The 19,685-nt window shown below is 50.0% G+C and overlaps 1 protein-coding gene across 2 annotated transcripts in view; it reads right to left on the reverse strand.

The window, feature by feature from the left end:
- COPG2 (COPI coat complex subunit gamma 2) overlaps positions 1-19,685 on the reverse strand; it is a 116,885-nt gene that overhangs the window by 1,870 nt on the left and 95,330 nt on the right. The window contains exons 21-23 of one of the 2 annotated variants that reach the window (XM_027573194.1): positions 1,430-1,527; positions 541-679; positions 192-290 (exon numbers count right to left, since the gene is read on the reverse strand). In XM_027573194.1, coding sequence (XP_027428995.1) covers positions 192-290; positions 541-679; positions 1,430-1,527 — 336 coding nt within the window. Of the gene's footprint in view, positions 1-191; positions 291-540; positions 680-1,429; positions 1,528-1,554; positions 7,032-19,685 lie in introns of those variants that run through there. The other variant, XM_027573195.2, reaches the window with a different exon arrangement.

Here is a 19,685-nt window from a genome sequence, read left to right on the forward strand (position 1 = left end):
TTAAGGGTTTTAAAAACAAAAACAGCCTAAGGATAGCCTGCAAATAATTAAACAGCTAAAACAAATTATTCACATTGACAGGGCTGCAAATTGTGACTCCTATGACGGGATAACGGACAGTAGCAGGGCCTGTGCACACCCCTTCCTATCTTGCGACCAAACAAAGGGGGAATCTGATGGTGGTTTCTTACCTGCCAGATAGAGGGAATGGGAATTCTTGTTCTCCGGTACTTTGTCCGACCTCTCACATGGCTGCATGCCCAGAAAGGTGGTGATGTTGTTGACAGCTTCTGTGTTGAGAAGACAGATGCAACTGTATCAGGAAAGCTCAGCCTAGGGGTCTGCCTCCGTCCCAGCAGGTGCTGAGGAGGGAAGCCACCAGACTAGAACCTGGTTGACTCAATTAGATGATGAAGACAGGATCCTGGCCTTTTCAGCAAAATAGTTTATGAAATATTTAAAGAAAAGAGATACTCTGGAATAATAAATATGCCCATTAGGTTTTATCCTGCAATACACCGATAGCAAAATTGTTCTCACCTTCGAGAGTTTTGGTAGAACTGAGGGCAAAGGTCTCCTCTTTTTCAAAGGTGTCTCCCACCTCTTCCCAGGCAGCAGCAAAATTAGGCTTCAGTACTTTCTGAATGTGGTCAGACACAGTCACTTCAAGATCTTCCAGCTAGTAGGTAACAAGCAGGGGTCAGTAAAGTCCTTCAGTACACCACAAGGACAGAAGGGACTGATTAGAATGGTTTTATCATTTGGTGTTCTGTCCTTTGCAGGAGCATAGGAAAAAGTTTACCACCAAAGTAGTTTAAGTTCTGTGGTCTAGATAAAGCTAACGATGTAGGCCTTAGCAAAGGAAAGCAAGAAAACAGGACATCTGGCAAGGGCTATATTCAGATCACCACCTATAACCCTGGGGTATAAAGTAGTCATGCTGCCATACCTAACCTTCGTGTTCGGGCCAGACAGGGCCTCTGAACGTCACATTCACTCACAGCCTGATACTGGTTCAACTTTTCCCTGCATTTTGTGAAGGCTTTTTCAGTCCATCATGGGACTACATTAGAAGCAAACTAAACGCGGCTAAATAAAAACAGAAAAAAACCCAATACTTCAAATAAAACTCATTGATCTCCATGAAAATCATGTAATTGTTTCATCTCTTAATCATCCCTATTATAAAGACATCAAAAAGTGAGTTTTGTTTTAATCGGTCATTAAGTGGTAAATCCCAATGCTCTTGGGCATGACACACTCCTCTCACAGAGGAGGATCCGTCCAGGTCCTCCTCAGTTGTGATCTGTTTGGGAAGAATAAGCCCCTAAGTTCATGTCCGATGTCGCTAGCAGCGTGGTCTCTGCAGGCAGAAGTCACTCGATGGTGCAAGGGCGTCAGAGTGCATGTCCGTGCGGGGGAGACTCACCACGTACTCATCATCATACCCCTCCTCAGCTGGAACCCCAGTGTCAGGGTCGCAGTCCCGGACCGTAAACTTCATGGTGCAGCTGAAGGTGCCTGCAACTGGGGCAGAAAGGGCAGGCGAGCCTGGGTCAGGGCCGGGGCAGGCACGGAGCCCCCGCCCGAGGCGCAGAGAGCCCCGTCTGCACACGGCACTGCGTTCTGTACCGTCAAGCAGAACACGCGCAGCCTCTGCTTCCTAGGGTGGTAGCTCCAGAGCCTGGGGCTGGCCGACAAGGCAGTCTCACAAAATCACTTTAAAAACCATCCCCCACCGTGGGTTAGAATAGCACAGAAAAGACGACATGGGCAACACCGTTTTCGTATTTGTATGAAGCAAGCAGCAGGGGAGAGAACTTTGGGGGCTTTTTGCCATGCCTGTCAAGAGTCTACATGTTGAAAAATGTAAGAACCATTACTTTTAGGAGCTGACAGAGCAGAGCAAAAAAAAAACAAAAACAAAAACCCAAAAAGCACACAGGTCATTAAATTAACGCTAAGTACATCAAGAGTCTCAATATCAATATTTTATCTTTAGACTGGACTGACAGTGGGTCCACAGGCCACCAGAATGAATGTGCTTTATGTCAACTTTCAACCTACAGTGAGGAGGTCAGTAGTGAGGTTCTGGCATTGGTAGAGTCACTGTCTTAAAATGGAAAAGCAAGTGAGCCTCATTGTTTGGGGATGACCGGTAGAATAAGGAAGAAATGGAGATCGGGGATAAATTTTTGGAAAGGGAAGTCTTCATGAAGAAGATGAGATTTTCTGAACTGTTGGAAGGAGGGGATTTATTAAGTCTGGGTGAAGAAAAGGCATTTAGGATCAGGTACAAAACATACTAGAAGTTGGGGAGTAAGAGTCATCTGGGCGATAGGAAGGACAGGGAAGAACAGACTCCGACGTAAAGACCGTATATGACAAGCTGGGTAATGGGACTTTCATCGGCTCAGTCTCAACTTTAAGCTCCCTCCCTCCCTCCTTCTGGCCAAGTATGTGGTCAGTGGCAGTACGTGTTGACAGTAGACATGCAGACATTAAATCTAATGTGTCAGATCCTTAGGTAAAAAGATGACTGGGACATGACTGCTGTCTCCAAGAGCGGATTGTCTAGGAGTTAAATAGGAGTGTGTGTGTGTGTGTGTGTGTGTGTGTGAGAGAGAGAGAGAGAGAGAGAGAGAGAGAGAGAGAGAGGGAGAGAGAGGGAGAGAGAGGGAGAGAGGGAGAGAGATCTGCCTGCATACCTGTGACACTACAACTCCATACCATAGGTTCTTTAAGTTTTAACAGAGGGCCGTGGGGGAGTGCAGGATTAACAGCTTGGGGAAATCAAAAAATTTGAAAGAATACAACAGTTTAACAGGATCTCAAAGGATGCAAAAAAGATTTGGCAAGCAGAGGAAGGTACACAAAAGGAAAGTGGCCAGAAGGGCCATGGGGTAAGTGGAAATGATGAGAGAGACCCTAGTGTACAGGTGCTGAGGAGAACTTGTTTAGGAACAAATTTGAAATACCTTGCATTTCAAATGAAGGAGACCAGATATTTTCCAACAGGCCCTGGGTGGCTGAGGCAGTCAAGAGATTGGAATATTAGAAGTAACTAAAGCCACCGGTGGGAAGCCTATGAAGAACAGGTCTGAGTTCAGAGAGCAAATGAATTGAATAGAATACCTTGAAAACGGATGATGGTAGCGGTTTGTCCCATATAGGAAAGAGTATACCTGTTAAGACTACAGAATCTATTTCAATGCAATAGGGGCTTGGTCAAAGAATGACATGGTTAATTAGGGTAGGGTTTTCTGCAGGAGAGAAAGGGAAGAAGGAAGAAAGAAGTGGAAGTTAGCACAGACCTAGAGTGGGTCAGTTGAAGTATTCAGAGAAAGGAGAGATACGGGATTATGGAGGGACAAAGGTCATGATCAAGTAAGAACGAGAGGCAGGATAGACATTGAGTAATGCAAGATTATATGAATCCCAGTTTGGTTCTGATTAAGCAGGGAGGCTACAGGCAAACGAGCAAGAGGAATAGGAGATCACTGGGAACAACGGTAGATCACAGCCTGCGGCAAACTGGTTGAATTTTATGTATAAGTGAGGACATAAGACACTTAATATATAAGTAAGTGACACAGAAACAGATTAAGGAAGCAAAGAGGAACAGTATCAGAATGTTTCTGAAAGTTCTGTGACAAAGTTTTAATTAAATGGTTTGGTTGATAGAAGGAGAGGTTACAGGGCATCTACGGTGAACTCCAGTAAAACCACTGGTAGCAATCTATTGATGTTGCTAGAAAGGATGGCTAACACTGGGTGATGAGGAGAGGGAGTGAGGGGGGCCTTTCATGGCGAGAGAATAATATTGAATCCATTGCCATAACAAAGTTGAGGACTTCATGAATGAAGCCAGGCAAATAACCAAAGGGAATAAAGGCAGAATGCCCTGGAGATCTACATTAAAATTCTTCTCAGAAATGAGGCTTGTCTTAAGAGGACTGACTGAAATGAGAGACAGCTACTGAGGAGACTTGTGTGAAAGAACACAAAATTAGAGAAAAGAGATGCTGGAAATGAAGTCAGGAGAGAGACGTGGGAGTTAGGCTGGGGTGCAGGACATGCAGTGTAGCAAATGGCAGAGTGGAAGATTCGGTGGGGAGTTGCCCGGTCTCAACCACTGGAGGGGAGACTGATTAAATAAGACATGGGGGCTTTGAGGACACTCCAGAAAGCTTTGTTGAAATAATTTAAAGGCTGTAGCCAATGGAGCTGAAATTAGGAAGGGGTAGAAGGGCTAGATGCAAAACAGACTGACTATAGCAGTCCACGCAGGTCTGGACTGAACTGAGAAGGAATGGATGCCGTACACAGCGTGTAGGAAATCCAGGCAGATGGACGCAACTTGAGGAGTGAGTGCTAAAAATGAAGAGCAAATACCCACCAGGAAAGAGTGCTGAGTCCCTGGGAATGCTCTACACATGGCTGGAGGGATGTTGAAAGCGAAGGTTTTTCTCTAGGACAAACGTAGGGGAAAAGGAGGAAAGGTACAGAAAAAGCAGCATTTAAGTTGCCCTCAGACGGAAAGGAGTCACTAAGGAATGACATAACGGCTGGAAGGACGGGACATCATTCCTGCGCCACTAGTCATGACACAATATGAAGGAAAGGAGAGGCTAGAAGCAGAGAAAAGGAAGCACAGTAGTGGAAGGCCCACAAGGCAGAGCAGGTGAGGGATGAAGGAGGTCTGGAATGGGGCATCTTGTCAGAGCTGGAAACAGGTCACTGGTTACATTTTGGGTGTTGTGAGTAGGAGAAGTATAAAGTGTGAGGAGCAAGGACTTGAGGAGGAGGCAAGAGCGGACCAGCTCCCGGAGCACCCATTTGGAGGGAAATTGGGAGTTGAAGGACTTGGGTGATAGGGAAGTTGATGAAAAGCTACTGCTGGTGACTTTAGAGATCCCGGGCTTGACTTAGTAGAGTGCGTGGACGTGGTCTGTCCGGAGAAGAGCTGACTGTGCCATGGGGAACGGCTGAAGAGGATGAGGGAGCACATCTGAAGAGAAGGGTCTGGCACCCACTCCTCCCGTCAAGAGGGGGCAAGTAAAGGAGGGCTGGGTGAGGTGTCACAGTTCACTTCATGAAGTGCCATTAAAATTGGTTGCTCTTGGAAGCTACCTGCTGTGTGAGAACTAAAAGTGACACTTCCTGGGCATGGAGGAGAAGAGAGAAGCTGGAGGCTAGAAGCCAAGAAGGGAGGGCACTTAAGGTGTGGAGCAGAGCAGAAGGTGTGAGGAGGAAAGGGCACAAAGGGCCAGGCAGGGGTGGGGGGAGGTGGGGGGGAGATGGCAGAGCCGCACAGTAAGCAGGGAGCTGCGGGCTAGGCTAGATTACAGCCGAAGGAGGGAGGCTGTGGAGACGAAGTGGCGAAATAAGAAGTGGTGTCAGGGAGTGCCACAGTGTGACCAACAGTGAGAGGTTAAGGAGTCGAAGCGGGATGGATGTCAGCCATGGCGGGTGGCAGGAGTCCCGTGAAGGTCGGGGTTGAACTGAGGGGGGCAAGTGCATGTGGAAGAGCATGGACGGAACAAGGAAGAGGAACGAGACAACAGCAGAATCCATGAGAAACGATACCAAGAGGGGAGCTGACAAAACAAGCGGCTCTGTAGGTAATGGAGGTCAAGCGGGGGCCAAGCCCGGGAAGGAGCGGGAGAGCCTGCAGAGGAGGCGGGGCATCTGCAGATCAGCAGGTTTGGGCGGGAGGGGTATGGTGCCACGCTTGCAGCGCAGCTGATGGTCATATCGGAAAGGAGAGACGGAGATTACGTCAAGGGAGTGCTGTGGAAAGGGCAGTGGGGAGCAGGGGGAGTGGCAGGGGCAGAGAGGGTGAGGAATAGACTTCCCCAGAATGGGAAATCCCGTAAGATCTCAGCATTGGTCGGTTTGGTCATATGCTGGGTCTGAAAGCCCGACTGAAAGCCGTATGGAGGACGACAGAACAGCAGGGCCTGAAGGGCAGTGGGAAGTCCCGGTGAGGAGGACCGGAAGGACAAAGGTAAAGATGCCCCTGGTACAAAGCATCTGGTACAAAGCACGTGGACACGGGGTCGCTGTGTGAGTGGTGTGTCTGCAGCGGGGAGGCCGAGTATCGGGAGACGAGCAGCTCGAGACGGGGTGGGAACCCAGCTTGAGTGACTTCTCTGTACAGGTGGTAGATGAAATTACACTGCGGGGAATAAAAATGTGGCAGGGCAAACAACCAAAGGGAGATACAAATAATTGTCATGTGAGCGCCACATTAAAGTTACTCTGGAATTTACTGTCAGGTGGAGATGTTTTGCTAGTGGGGCGAGAACCTGGTGGAGAGCGGTTGAGGAGGAGACCACGTCCCCTGAATGAAGTGGAGATGGTGGCTAAAGGGGCGGGTGGTGGTGCTCCAGAGAAGGTGGCATGTTTCTTTAGGGCAGGGTGGATAGTAAGGAGACTGGAACGGGAGAGCAACGTTGTAGTTGTCCCCCGATTAAAAGGTCACCTGAAGAATGGCAGGTATTGACTGGACGGCGAAGGCCCCACACTTGGGCCAGAGCTGCAGGGGCGGGGAAGGGGCGGTTATTAAGGTCAGGAGGAGCATTGTACAGAGAACAACTCTCAGCAGCTGCCATGGTAATGGGAACAACCAGACGCATCACGAAGGCCCCCAGAATGGGGGATCCTGTCAGCTACAAAGACGGGCCTCACTGGCCTCATATGCTGGGCATAAGGCCACACTGCAGGGACTCGTGTGCATACGGGGAGAGGAAGGCAGGCCTGCAAAATAATGAAAGTCAGAAGTAGACTCGATCTCGATGCTTTGGTGGGAAATTTTTAATGAAAGGACTTGGCTGAGGGGACTGTTTAGAGCAGTGCTTCTGAACACGTGTTCTTCAGCCCCACCTGAGCTGCTGAGTCTGTGTCTTAACAAGCTGCAGTTTGAGAATCCCTGCTTTAGATGAAGGCAGATGAAGAGCCATTCTGACGAGTCTTTGCTAGCAGCCTGTCATGTGAGCACCAGCTGACAGAGAAGCAACTGGGGCGACCTGTAAGAAAGGACAGGAGATACGGAGGGAATGGAGGCTAGAATAAGGCAAGGGGCCACGTGACTCACGCTAGGGCAGGGAGCTTGCAGGAGAGTAACCTGGCCAGGGGGAAGGTCACTTTAGAGGGCTGGAGTGAGGGACACTGGGATGTGCAGAGTAGGGACTTTGTAGAGTGGTTTTATGTTAATCCAGACCATGACGACTGAAAAAAGGAAGGAGGGGGTGTGTGGCTACAAACAGGTGAGGAAGGGGAGCTGTTCAGGAGGCCATGTGGAAGAGGAGGGTAGAGAGAGGCCACAGGGGATGGACCTGTAATCCAGTCCACAGTCTGAACAGTGAGGGCTGAATATGAGGTGTTTGTTTATCCCGAAGTGAGTCTGAATCTATGGGAATGATACGTGCATACGTAGTCTCTGAGTGGAAGAAGGATGCTGAACATAAGATTGTTTTTATGAGGCAAAAATCAAGAAAAAGGAGAAAAACAGCACAGTTAAAGCTACCATCAGATGAGAAAATATCGCTGAATGTTGACATGGAAATAGTCACTGACACTAACCAGAAGTATATGGCACCACACTCGGGCCAAAGATCATGATGGAAAAGGAGGGAGACTGGTTAGTTGCTCTCCAAGGGAAGGGCTTGTCTAAAAAGTAGTCACTTGGTTTTGAGTGAGGGAGTGGGGGCCAGAGGGGAGGGAAGCTCAAAAGGTCATCACGCATCACTCTGAAAGGTTAAGATACACAGGGGAAACTGGGAAGAATGTGCTGTAACAGGATGTTAAAGACACACTCAGGAATTAAGGAAACATATTAGGATTTGCAGAAAGTGAGAGAAGCAACTGAGGAGATTGGTATGATCCAAGAGCAAAGGAGAGAGCAAAAGATGGAGGCTGGGAATAAGGAGAGGGGATGTGTGTGTTAGGCAAGGGTGCAGAACATGCAGGTAGCAAAATAAATATGGAAGGGCATTAAAGAGGGCCAAATGGGAGCTGGACATTTGTCAGATTTGTGTGTGAACAAGGAGAGAGGTAAGAAGGTGGCCGAGTTGGACCCGTAGTTCGAGACGTTGCTGTCCAGGATGCTTTGCCGGAAAGATCGTGGAAGTAAGGTGTCCGGTCAGTAGAGCGCAAGGCCAGATAGGCTGAGAGGCATGGACATAAAGGCAAACCAGCAGCAGGAATCCTGTGGGAGTTTATGCTGAACTGAGAGGAAGCGAGGACGCAGTAAAGACTGTAGGACGCTGGGGGAGATGGCAGCGGGTTGAACGGTGAGCACCCAATGTCTGTCTGTCCTGAAGAGACAGCTGGAATCTGTAAGGAGGAGATGGAAGTAAGCAGTAGCTGGAAGGAGGGACACAGAAGCTCGGGCAGCATGTTGCTCTGGGGTAAAATACGGGACGAGGAAAGGGATGGAAGAGCCAAGTGAAGATGACTGCGGTGTGAAGGGAGGGTCTGAAGAGAGGCAGATTCTTGAAGGATGGTGGGCTGGGCACACACCGAGACCAAGGTTATGACTGAATAAGGAGGAGGAGAGGGTTGGTGAGCGGAGAAAAGGACCACTCTGTGAATTAGAGAAGACTTAGTGAATGGAGTGGCAAAAATGCAGACCAGGTTTCAGGGAGTTTTATGAAGATGAATTCTAAAAAGATGTTGCTAGCGACCTTAGAGTACATCAGAACTGACCAGTCAGGGAGTGTGGGTGAGTGGTTTGTCTGTAGATCAGATGATGTGTATTTCCTGCGTGGTTAGAAACCACGAGGGAAGGAAAGCTCAGGTACATACCCACTGTTAGGATACACGGCAGGGTGCTGATATATGTGACGTGGGGCGCTGTGGGATGCTGCAGCGTCGGTGATGTGGTAGCTCGAGTGGGTAGTTAAGGTATGGTAAAGCATAACAAAATACAAAAGAAGAAAGGAGTTTTAATTAATGGGAGCAGGCATGAATTCGAGCAGTTTCTCAGTAGTCAGAGTGACAAAACGGCAAATAAGATGTGGATTATTAAGTCAATCAGAGAAAGACATGTGTCATATGACCTCACTGATATGAGGAATTCCTAATCTCAGGAAACAAACTGAGGGTTGCTGGAGTGGTGGGGGGTGGGAGGGACGGGGCGGCTGGGTGACAGACACTGGGGAGGGTATGTGCTATGGTGAGCGCTGTGAATTGTGCAAGACTGTTGAATCACAGATCTGTACCTCTGAAACAAATAATACGTTATATGTTAAAAAAAAAAAGATAGCAGGAAGGGAAAAATGAAGGTAGGGAAATCAGAGGGGTAGACAAACCATGAGAGACTATGGACTCTGAGAAACAAACTGAGGGTTCTAGAGGGGAGGGGGGTGGGGGGGGTTAGCCCGGTGATGGGTATTAAAGAGGGCACGTTCTGCGTGGAGCACTGGGTGTTATACGCAAACAATGAATCATGAAACACTACATCAAAAACTAATGATGTAATGTGTGGTGATTAACATAAAAAAAAAAAAAAAAAAGAAACCCAGAATGGAGAAATCTGTCAGGTCTTGGAAGAGGTCTAATTGGTTAAAATGTCTAGTGTTAAAGGTTGCAGTGAATGGTGTTATAATAAGAAGTAAACGCCTGGATATGGATAGAAGTCAGAAAGCAGACTAGCTCTTGAAGTCTTGACGGAAAAAAATTTTTAAAGAATTTATTTATATACACATACATATACATATGTGTATATATGTATGTGCATACATACATATATGTATTTAAAACCCTCAAGGATAGCATTACATGTTATTTAAGGAGACATAAATATTTATTAAAATTATAAATACAGAAGTATCAAATTACGTAGTGAAGGAGAGGTAAATGATTCTGAAGGTGGTACAGAGGAAATCTCAATTATATGCAATATTTTATTTCTTTAAAAAAAATCCCAAATACAGCATAAAGTTAGGATATAAAGAAGTAGAGTAGTGGGTGTATGAATTTGGGAGGGATGGAATAATGTTCATTAAAAGACTTGACTGATACAAATAGGGGGCAAGATGAGGATGAATCTTGATGCAAAGCCATGGTGGCAACCTGTCTGACCAACAGGAGAGCAGAGCGGGAGGGTGTCTGGTGAGGGGACGATCTGTATTTGGTAAGAAGTGGGTGAGGATCTTTAAGGGAGTATATACCTCAAGAGAAAAATAACGTATCCCTCACTATGATTAGAGATGGAAGCTGAAAATGTGAGAGATGTTAATAATCTATGACAGAGCAAATAATCAAAGGAAATCAGGATGAAGTTGTTGAAGTATGATGTTAAAGTTCGCTCAGAAATTAAGGTATCATGTTAGAACTGGCTGGAAGAGAGAGAAACTATTGAGGCATGTATTTAAAAAGAGAAGAAAAACGTAGAGAAGAACTGAGGCTGAAATCTAAGTAAGAAGAGGCTTGGTGTAGAGCATGCAGTCTTGCAAAATGGCGAACAAGGAAGGGCATTAAAAGGGCATTAAAGGGCATTTAAAGGCCAGGATGGGGAACACTGAGAGAGAATCGGAATTGGAAGTTCAGCGAAAAGTTGTATGTTAAGCCAGGTATCAGTCAACCAGCTGAGGAAAGAGGTCAGGATGTGGCTTAAATAAGAATTGGAATATGATGTGTTGCTGCCCAGAAAGCTTTGTTGGAAAAGAATTGAAAGCAATTGGTATAGTCAAGAGAATGAGAAGCTAGAGAGAAATTAGACGGGATGGACTTAAAATGGTCCAGAGAGGGGATCTTCGAAAAGTCCAGATTGATGGAAGGTGGAAACAGACTCAGTATAGAATGTAGGAAAGAAGGAAGATCTGAGAGGGTTGAATCATCAGTGCTGGCTATTAAAACTGTATGCATCCAGAGGAGTGGATTAGGTTCACTGGAATGATCCAGCTGAAAAGAAGGAATGACGGAGGAAATATAGGGCGTTTGCAGCAGCAGGAGAAAGGGAACATGGAGAAAAGGAACAGAAGAGCAATGTTCAAGTTGCCTGCATGGAACACTGTTCTTTGAAAAGTCCTGCTGATGGGAGGAACGGCTGTTACTCCACGCTTGGGTCAAAGGTCATGGTAGAACACAAAGGAAAGGAGGACGGCAAGTGACTACAGAGGCACTGCAGGAATTGAGAGAGCAGCTGAGTAAAGGGCATGGCAACAAGACACCACAGGTATGAACAAAAAAAACAGAGCAGCTCTCATATCTCAGAACTGGGTCTGGAATGGGAGAGGCTCCAGGGCCTGAAGCAGAGTAGGAGCTGGGAAGGCTGGCTCTTGAAGTCTTAGCTTATTTATGACTGACTGATTGCTTCCTAGGAAAGGTTAGAAGGAGATGGACTAAGATACAAAGCCATTGGTGGAAACCTTAAACACATCACCACTGACTTTAGCAGGTGTGGACTGAATGAAGACTTTTTCGGTAGAACAAACGAATGCTTATGGGGTGAGGAGTGGTTGGGGTTCATGATGAATGCTTAAGATCTGGCGGGGCAGATCCTCAAAAGAAATAAGTGATGCCTGTAAGTGATGTTAAATTTGCCTAGAAGTTAAGGAATCGCGTGAGGACTGGCTGAAAGTGAGAGAAGCAACTGGGAAGAGTAGCATAAAAGAAGAGGAAAGAGGGAGGGAGAGAAGATACCGGTTGCAGGGGGAGGCATGAATTAGGCTGGGTTTGGGACAGGCGGGGTTCAAACTAGCAACTACTCCGGAGACCAGAGTGAGGGACACAGGTCTCACCCACCAGCTATCTACACACATTATCAAAGTACTTGTTACCCTGGAAAGTTTTTACCTCTATAGCCCCATGTGCTTGGGAAACTGCAGTGAGTCAGCACTCTTGTTTGCACACAAGGCTGTTCAGGATAGTGTATGTTTCCTGTGGCTGAAGCTCTTCGGCCAAGAGGCTTGCTTCCTATGCTCAAGGTTTTTCAATGTCTTGTGCGTTGCTGCCATCACTTTCCCTACGATGTACATTGAACGGCTCAAGCAATTCGCCAGTCGGTAAGTAAATGTTTCCGAAAAGTTTCTTATTTATATATTTCACTTAAAAAATGTACATGACTTTGTTATTTATCTTGAAAGCCTTTCATTATTCCTTGCAGCGTAAAAGGCAAATGCGTTTACGGACGGGCTTATATCTTAGCATGGGATCACTGTGTACTACACACGAACATGTACACGAATGAATGAATTATATGTTAAATAATTATGTTGCTGTCCTTTAAAATGGCTTACATTATAAGAAATACTTGAACATTCTTGTAATTTTTGTGATGGTTCAGAAAATATGTTGGATTTTTTTAAAGGGAGATATAAAGGGCTTTTTCAAATTTAAGATATAACTGCATAAGCATCTACTAACAAAAATTGCTAGTCAGCATACTTGAAAGCAAGGGTAATGAAAATTGCTTACACTTAAAAGCAGTTGAGTCAAGAAGAGAACTGTGTGGTGAGGCAGTTCTCAGAAGGAGAGAGAGGGGTGAAATGAGACATAAGAGGGACAGTATCCAGGAAAGTATGTTTGCATAAAAAAGGGTGGCTGATAAAGAGAAAGGTTAGAGATGGGTCCCGTGAAGGGGGCCTAAAAGGAGGAAAGTTGCAGGGATCCTACCAAGGAGTAAATAGAAGTGAAAGCAATTCCGTAAAATCTGTAGGAAAGAAGAAATACAGAAACAGATTGAGCAATGGATGTAGAATAAGAAGAGGAATCAAACAAGGAGTTATTAGTGAATGTAGGAGAATGATACATACTCAGTATATGGATGGTTAATAAAAGATAAAATGGGGGCGGGAGAACACCAAGAAAATGGGTGGAAAAGCAAAACGTACCTTCAGATGGGGGAGGTCATGTGCAGAAGGACATCCTGAGGCAAGGTTTGGCACTGTAACGATAACTAATAGAACGAGGAAGAATACAGATGATGGAAACTAAGTAAAAAGAGCACTGTATGGATTAGCCCACATTTCAGAGTAACTAGAGCAAATATAAGGGAAAACAGCTTCCAGTAAGGAGCCCCAGAAACATGAGGGCAGTAGAAGTAGTGCATCCATCAAGGGATGGATATAGGATTAAAGAATGGTGGAAGGTACCGCAGAGCGTGAAGGCAGGATGGAAAGAAGTCAGAAGGTAACTAAAGGCATTAGAGTGGAGTGTGTGCAAAAGGCAAAGGGAAAAGAAAGATCGAGTTGCACATTTAAACCGGTTCCAAACAAAGGAGGGGAAAGAGGTTAAGAAATGGGTCAAGAGGGACTCAGTAGACATAGGGGAAAGAGTGTCATGGAAGGGCACTGAAAAGTGCACCTCCATACCTAGAAAGGGCATGCGACTTCATGAGAACGATGCTACTGGGCAGATCATGGGCCAGGGGTGGGAGGGCGGGAAGAGGCAGGGGGCTGAAGCCTGGCAGGGAAGGGGGAGGCAGGCACGCGGGGCTATGCAGAAATAGGCTGACAGGACTAGAAGTCTCATATTCTCTTTTTCCCAGGGGTAAAGTGTCCTTAATAATAATGGAAATAAAAGAGGAACAAAACAGGAAATTGCATGACTTACTACTATATCCAGAAACTGTGAAAAAATAAGAGTACAGTAAAACCAGTGTATGATAGAGAAAACAGTAAAGAGTGACTAAATTAAGGTGGCTGGACAGAGAATCTTGCAAAACTCATCACAGTACGTAAATTAAGGAACTCTGAAGGCTAACTGAAAGAAGAGAAAATGTTGAATGGGAACGAGAGGGAAATCTGGCTAAGGAGGTTAGAGTGTATTTACCTTTTTGGAGCTGAGTTCAAGGGGGGCTACAGTTTTCAACAAGATTTAGAGGAGGAAAGAAACACAGTCTGGCAAAGAGAGTGGAGTAGAGGGAAAAGGGATGAGAGGAAAAGATTAGAGAACCTCCTGCAAAATATTAACCATGGAAAAGAATGAGGGCTGCAGTGAGTAGATTTCCAAAGGTCTATCAGAGAAAGGAAACAGTAAGCACTTTGAAAACAAATAAAATTAAACACTGGAATAAATGAGGCATGGAAGGGGATATTAAGTAAAAAGAAATAAAAGTCACACTCAAGAATGGTTCTTGATTACAAGGGAGAACAGAGCCAAGAAATAAAAAGTATAACTATAAAGTAGCCTGGGGTATGGGGCACGTCAGTGTCAAAGAGTAAACACAGAAGGCATGCGGTGGTGCCAAGAGGACAGAGCCGGGTCAATGTCCGAGTGTGGGGAAATGCTGGGATTTGAGGAACAGTGTCAGTGACGACTGGTGGAGGCCAGAGGTGCGCGAGGGCAGAGAGTGCAGCCCAGGGAGTCGGGGTGGGCTTCCACTGCAGTGACTCTTCCCGAGGATGGGGGGGTGGCTTTCACCCGAGGGGGGCTGTGGGCATGGCCCCCAAGGCAGGCCTATCAGAACATCTGAGGGGGAGCAGTGCTCTGCTCAGTGCAAAAACACACCCAAAAAAACTCACAAAAGCAAACCCAAAAACACGCCCAGACGATGATGCTGATAGGCGGTCTCGGGGGTCATGGGTCCTCGGGTGAGAGTCACTGGGTGGAAGGGGCCGAGTGGAAGGCGGGCAGAGACGTGACGCTTGAGCAGGTGAGCCCCTGAGCCGGGGTAGGTGACGGGGTCGGCCTCAGAGTCAGGGCTGTCAGACGTGGGGGAGAAGGACCCCGGCCCAGGCAGACAGCGAGCAAATGGATGTAGCCAAGAAGGCCTCTGGTACGAGGGGGGGGTGGCGGGGGGGTTGGAGGCTGGGATTTCCTGTCAGTGGAAAGGGGGGTCGGGAGGCGGTTGGGAGGGCAGACTAGCTGCGGACACCTGAAGAGGAAGGCGGAGGGACATGGGAGTGGCCGCAGCGTGCGGATTCAGTACCGTGCGTCTGAGGCAAAGACCACTGAACTGGGCTGAGCAGCAGGTGAGGGATGGAGCAGGGAGCGCTCGGCACAGAAGCCCGCGGAGTCCAGCTGGACGGCTCCCAGAGGGTGGCTGCAGGAATGTCAGGTGGCTCAGGTCACGGGACAGTCCCTTTGCCAAGTATGCAGTCGAGTCGCCAAGCAGGGGGGCGCCGAGCCAGGGCCCTGGGGGTGGGGCAGGCGGGCCGTCTGCAGCGGGTGGGAGAGTGTGGGAGAGGCCAGCTGGTCCATAGGGCGAGAAGAGTGACGAAGGACAGGTGATGGTGCCTGGCAGGGAGGGCGGGAGAGGCCTGTCAGAGGGTCGGGGGGTGCAGTGTGCCGAGAGGGTGGCAGAGGGTCCAGAGGAGTGGAGAGACCAGGAGCCGTGTGCCCCGAGCGGGGACCAGGGCGTGAGGAAGCCGGTGCAGGAGGGGGAGCACAGCCAGTGAGGACCATGGGAGAGCGGGGAGGAGGCCAGTGGAGGAGGAGATGGTCGAGGTGGTGGCCCATTTAAAATGCTGGAGACAACCCTATCAGTGCTGGGGATGGTGAGAGGACGAAAGGTCAGAGAACAGCCCAGAGCAGGAGCTCCTCCAGAATGGCAGACCTGAAAAGGTAGAGGGTTTAGCGGTGCTTTCAGCAGCAGATGGAGTCAGTACAGCACCTGGGGGATGAAGCAGCTGGTCACCCAGGGTGCAGGACGGCAGCTCAAGGGGGGGCAGATGTCAAGGTAAAGAGCTGTGCCTCCCTCACATGACAGGTGGTAGGGAGTTGGTCAGGGGAGTGGAAGCGAATCGATATGGACAGGCAGCAGGGGAGAAAGGAGAGGGCCTCAGACATGGCCCGGGCTCCCGATGGGTAGAGCGAGCACCACTGAAAAGAGCGAGCACCACTGAAAAGGGGAAGGTGTCATGAAAAGCTCCCTATCTGGGAACATTGACAGATTTCAGGGGGCAAGGAGGCAAGAAGGGTGGCATATGGGGTGCTGAGATGGGACGGCAGGAGCAGAGCAGAGTGAAGACCTCATACCCTGGGCACTGGAAGACTCAGGACCCTCAGGAACAAATGGGGTAAGGGGCACAATGAGGTGGAAGAAGGGCGACAGCATCCTGCCCCGTCAGACAGAGCCCGCCCGGGAACCTGTGGCAGGTGAGCGCAGGGAGACAGGAGGGACGCCTGTGCGTGCGGCCCGGTGTGGGCGCGGCAGGTATCCTTAGGGATGGTGGGGGAACATGCAGGAGCCAAGGCTGGTAACCTTTCCCAGGGATCACCGAGGCCATGCCTCAGCCATGCCAACGGGGCAGAAAGGATGGACATCTAGCATGTAGCAGCGAGACTCCACTGGAGGAGGAGGGAGGACTGTCGAGACCAGTGGGGTGTCAAAGGTCTGGTCTGAGACGATAATGTGGACAGCAGAGGGCACAGAGGGAGAGAACAGTGGCGGAGCAGCGGGGGCTTGGGCCTCTCGGGGGAGAGGCTTCATCAGGTGGACAACAGGAATGCCAGGGAGGATGGGAAGGAGAGGGACAGGAGGGTCCTAGGACCTGCAGTGTGCTGTCGTGAAGGGAGCAGGACCAAGAGGGGAGGAGGGAGCGGGACAGTGTCCCTGGGGAGTGGCAGGCAGGGCAGTGGTGACAGGCAGGCGTGCATCAGATGAGCCCCGGTGCAGACAGAAGGAAAGCAGGTGAGGGAAGGAGGACGAGCTGAGGGTGCAGGTCTGGGGTGAGGTCCCGTGGGCAAGGGCTTGACTGAAAGGGAGGAGGGAGGAGGAAGGTGAGGTGGGGTGAGGCTAGGGAGAAGGGAGCCTCACGCAGGGGGGCAGCTCAGAGCCAGCGGAAGGACCAAGACGAGCGACAGCAGATGGTTTCAGAGAGACCGTGGCCTGTTGAGGGGATGGAAAGGGGGTGGGCTGAGAGCAGGTCCCGGGAAGGGAGCGCATCCCGATGGTGAAGGGATGACCCAGTGGGACTACAGGACAGGCTTTGGGGAGCCCTGACATACACGGGCAATGGGGAAACGGCTGGTGCTTACCTGGGCTAAGGAGGGGAAGGGGAGACCTGGGTTGTGTGAGGAAAGCTCCTGGGAAGGAATGTCAAAATGGGGCCTTGTGGCTGCTGAACAGGTCACCACCCAGAGACAGACTGGGAGACAGTGATGGGAGGCAGCAGGGAGGACGGAGGGTGGAATGTGATGGAAGGGAGACAGATGGACACCAACAGGAGTAGCGAGAAGAAGGAGGTGGCAAGTAGGTATCCTGGCACATATCAGAGGTGCCTACCAGAAGGACTTCCAGAGCATGGGGCTAGACAACTCCAGCAGAGGCATGGGAAGGAGGAGCAGAAAAGGGTGGTAGCAGTGCGTGCGGAGTAGTGGCTGTTCCTGTGGCTTGAATGTGGTGGCGAGAATAGAACTTTTTGGCCAGGCTCTTTAATACGGATCCGGCGGAGGGAGGGGGTGGGAGGAGGGGATGGGGTGGGGAATGGGGTTTGGGTCAGGGTGGGGGTGGCTTTGACTGGGCTGGACAGGAGAGCAGGCTTGGGACTGATGGGGACAGGATGGGGGTGGGGGGATGGGGACATGAGCCATGTTCCAGGCACTGAGAAAACCATCTTCTTAAATGAGCTTGTGGACTGAGATATCAAGTCAAGTCTGGGGGTTGATGATCAGAGGCTGAGGAGAGGGCAGTGAAGACCAGTGAATCCATCCGCAGAGGACAAGGGAGAGTAGCTACAGGAAAGGCAGAAGGGAAGGTCAGCTTGGCAGGAGTCAGAGGGACGTGAGGACCACAGGGCACGGCTCTCTGCAGGGACACAGTATCATGGGTCTGAAATCAGGAGGGGTAATGTAGGGAAGGAGATAGTAGCAAGAACTAAGACGTGTATTGGACCAAAGATCCTGTCACAGTGCTGGTAAATCATAAAGGGTGGGGGGTGGGAGGGGTGTGAGGGTGGGGTGTGAAGAGAGCAATGCTCTAGTGCACACTGGGGTTTGGGGCACGTCAGTGTCAAAGAGTAAACACAGAAGGCATGCGGTGGTGCCAAGAGGACAGAGCCGGGTCAATGTCCGAGTGTGGGGAAATGCTGGGATTTGAGGAACAGTGTCAGTGACGACTGGTGGAGGCCAGAGGTGCGCGAGGGCAGAGTGCAGCCCAGGGAGTCGGGGTGGGCTTCCACTGCAGTGACTCTTCCCGAGAATGGGGGGGTGGCTTTCACCCGAGGGGGGCTGTGGGCATGGCCCCCAAGGCAGGCCTATCAGAACATCTGAGGGGGAGCAGTGCTCTGCTCAGTGCAAAAACACACCCAAAAAAACTCACAAAAGCAAACCCAAAAACACGCCCAGACGATGATGCTGATAGGCGGTCTCGGGGGTCATGGGTCCTCGGGTGAGAGTCACTGGGTGGAAGGGGCCAAGTGGAAGGCGGGCAGAGACGTGACGCTTGAGCAGGTGAGCCCCTGAGCCGGGGTAGGTGACGGGGTTGGCCCCAGAGTCAGGGCTGTCAGACGTGGGGGAGAAGGACCCCGGCCCAGGCAGACAGCGAGCAAATGGATGTAGCCAAGAAGGCCTCTGGTACGATGGGGCGGGGGGTGGGGGCTGGAGGCTGGGATTTCCTGTCAGTGGAAAGGGGGGTCGGGAGGCGGTCGGGAGGGCAGACTAGCTGCGGACACCTGAAGAGGAAGGCAGAGGGACATGGGAGTGGCCACAGCGTGCGGATTCAGTACCGTGCGTCTGAGGCAAAGACCACTGAACTGGGCTGAGCAGCAGGTGAGGGATGGAGCAGGGAGCGCTCAGCACAGAAGCCCGCGGAGTCCAGTTGGACGGCTCCCAGAGGGTGGCTGCAGGAATGTCAGGTGTCTCAGGTCACGGGACAGTCCCTTTGCCAAGTATGCAGTCGAGTTGCCAAGCAGGGGGGCGCCGAGCCAGGGCCCTGGAGGTGGGGCAGGCGGGCCGTCTGCAGCGGGTGGGAGAGTGTGGGAGAGGCCAGCTGGTCCATAGGGCGAGAAGAGTGACGAAGGACAGGTGATGGTGCCTGGCAGGGAGGGCGGGAGAGGCCTGTTAGAGGGTCGGGGGGGTGCAGTGTGCCGAGAGGGTGGCAGAGGGTCCAGAGGAGTGGAGAGACCAGGAGCTGTGTGCCCCGAGCGGGGACCAGGGCGTGAGGAAGCCGGTGCAGGAGGGAGAGCATAGCATAGGTAAGTCCAGAAATCACAGTCCAGAATGTGGCAGAGGTGGAAGAAGGCCAGAGCTTGAGGAGGAAGAGGTGGTTGCCTGTGTAATTTTTAGAGACAATCCTGTCAGTGTGGGGGCATGTGTAGTTCATAGAGAAGCCTAGAACAGTACCAACTTTCTCAGAAATGGCAGACCTGAAAAGGTAGGGTGCCTGGCGGTGAATCTGGACAGTATATGGATTCTGTATAGCACCCTGATGTTGAAGAAGGTGGCAAGAGGGCCACAGGCTGTCCTGAAGGGAGCAGTGAAGAGACAACCGAATGTGTCACAGGACTAGCACGTGATAGGGAAAGAAGGACGCAATGTTGATTGAGAACCAGAGGGTCTCTCAGAGACAGGAGTGGGAGAATAGGCAGAGGAAGGGCCCAGAAGGTTCAGTCTACACCTAGCACAGGAAGAGGGAGACAGTAAATACTGAGGCAGCCATGAGTAGTGGGTCTGTGGGATGTGAGTCACGTTAAGGAAATTGGTGGGGAAACCAAGGGAAAGGCAGTAGGGAAGAGGGGATGGAATCTCTTGAACACACCAGGGGCTCAGGGACAGCAAGGGGGCACCATGGA

This window comes from Zalophus californianus, chromosome 12, assembly GCF_009762305.2.
Source record: "Zalophus californianus isolate mZalCal1 chromosome 12, mZalCal1.pri.v2, whole genome shotgun sequence".
NCBI lineage: Eukaryota > Metazoa > Chordata > Mammalia > Carnivora > Otariidae > Zalophus > Zalophus californianus.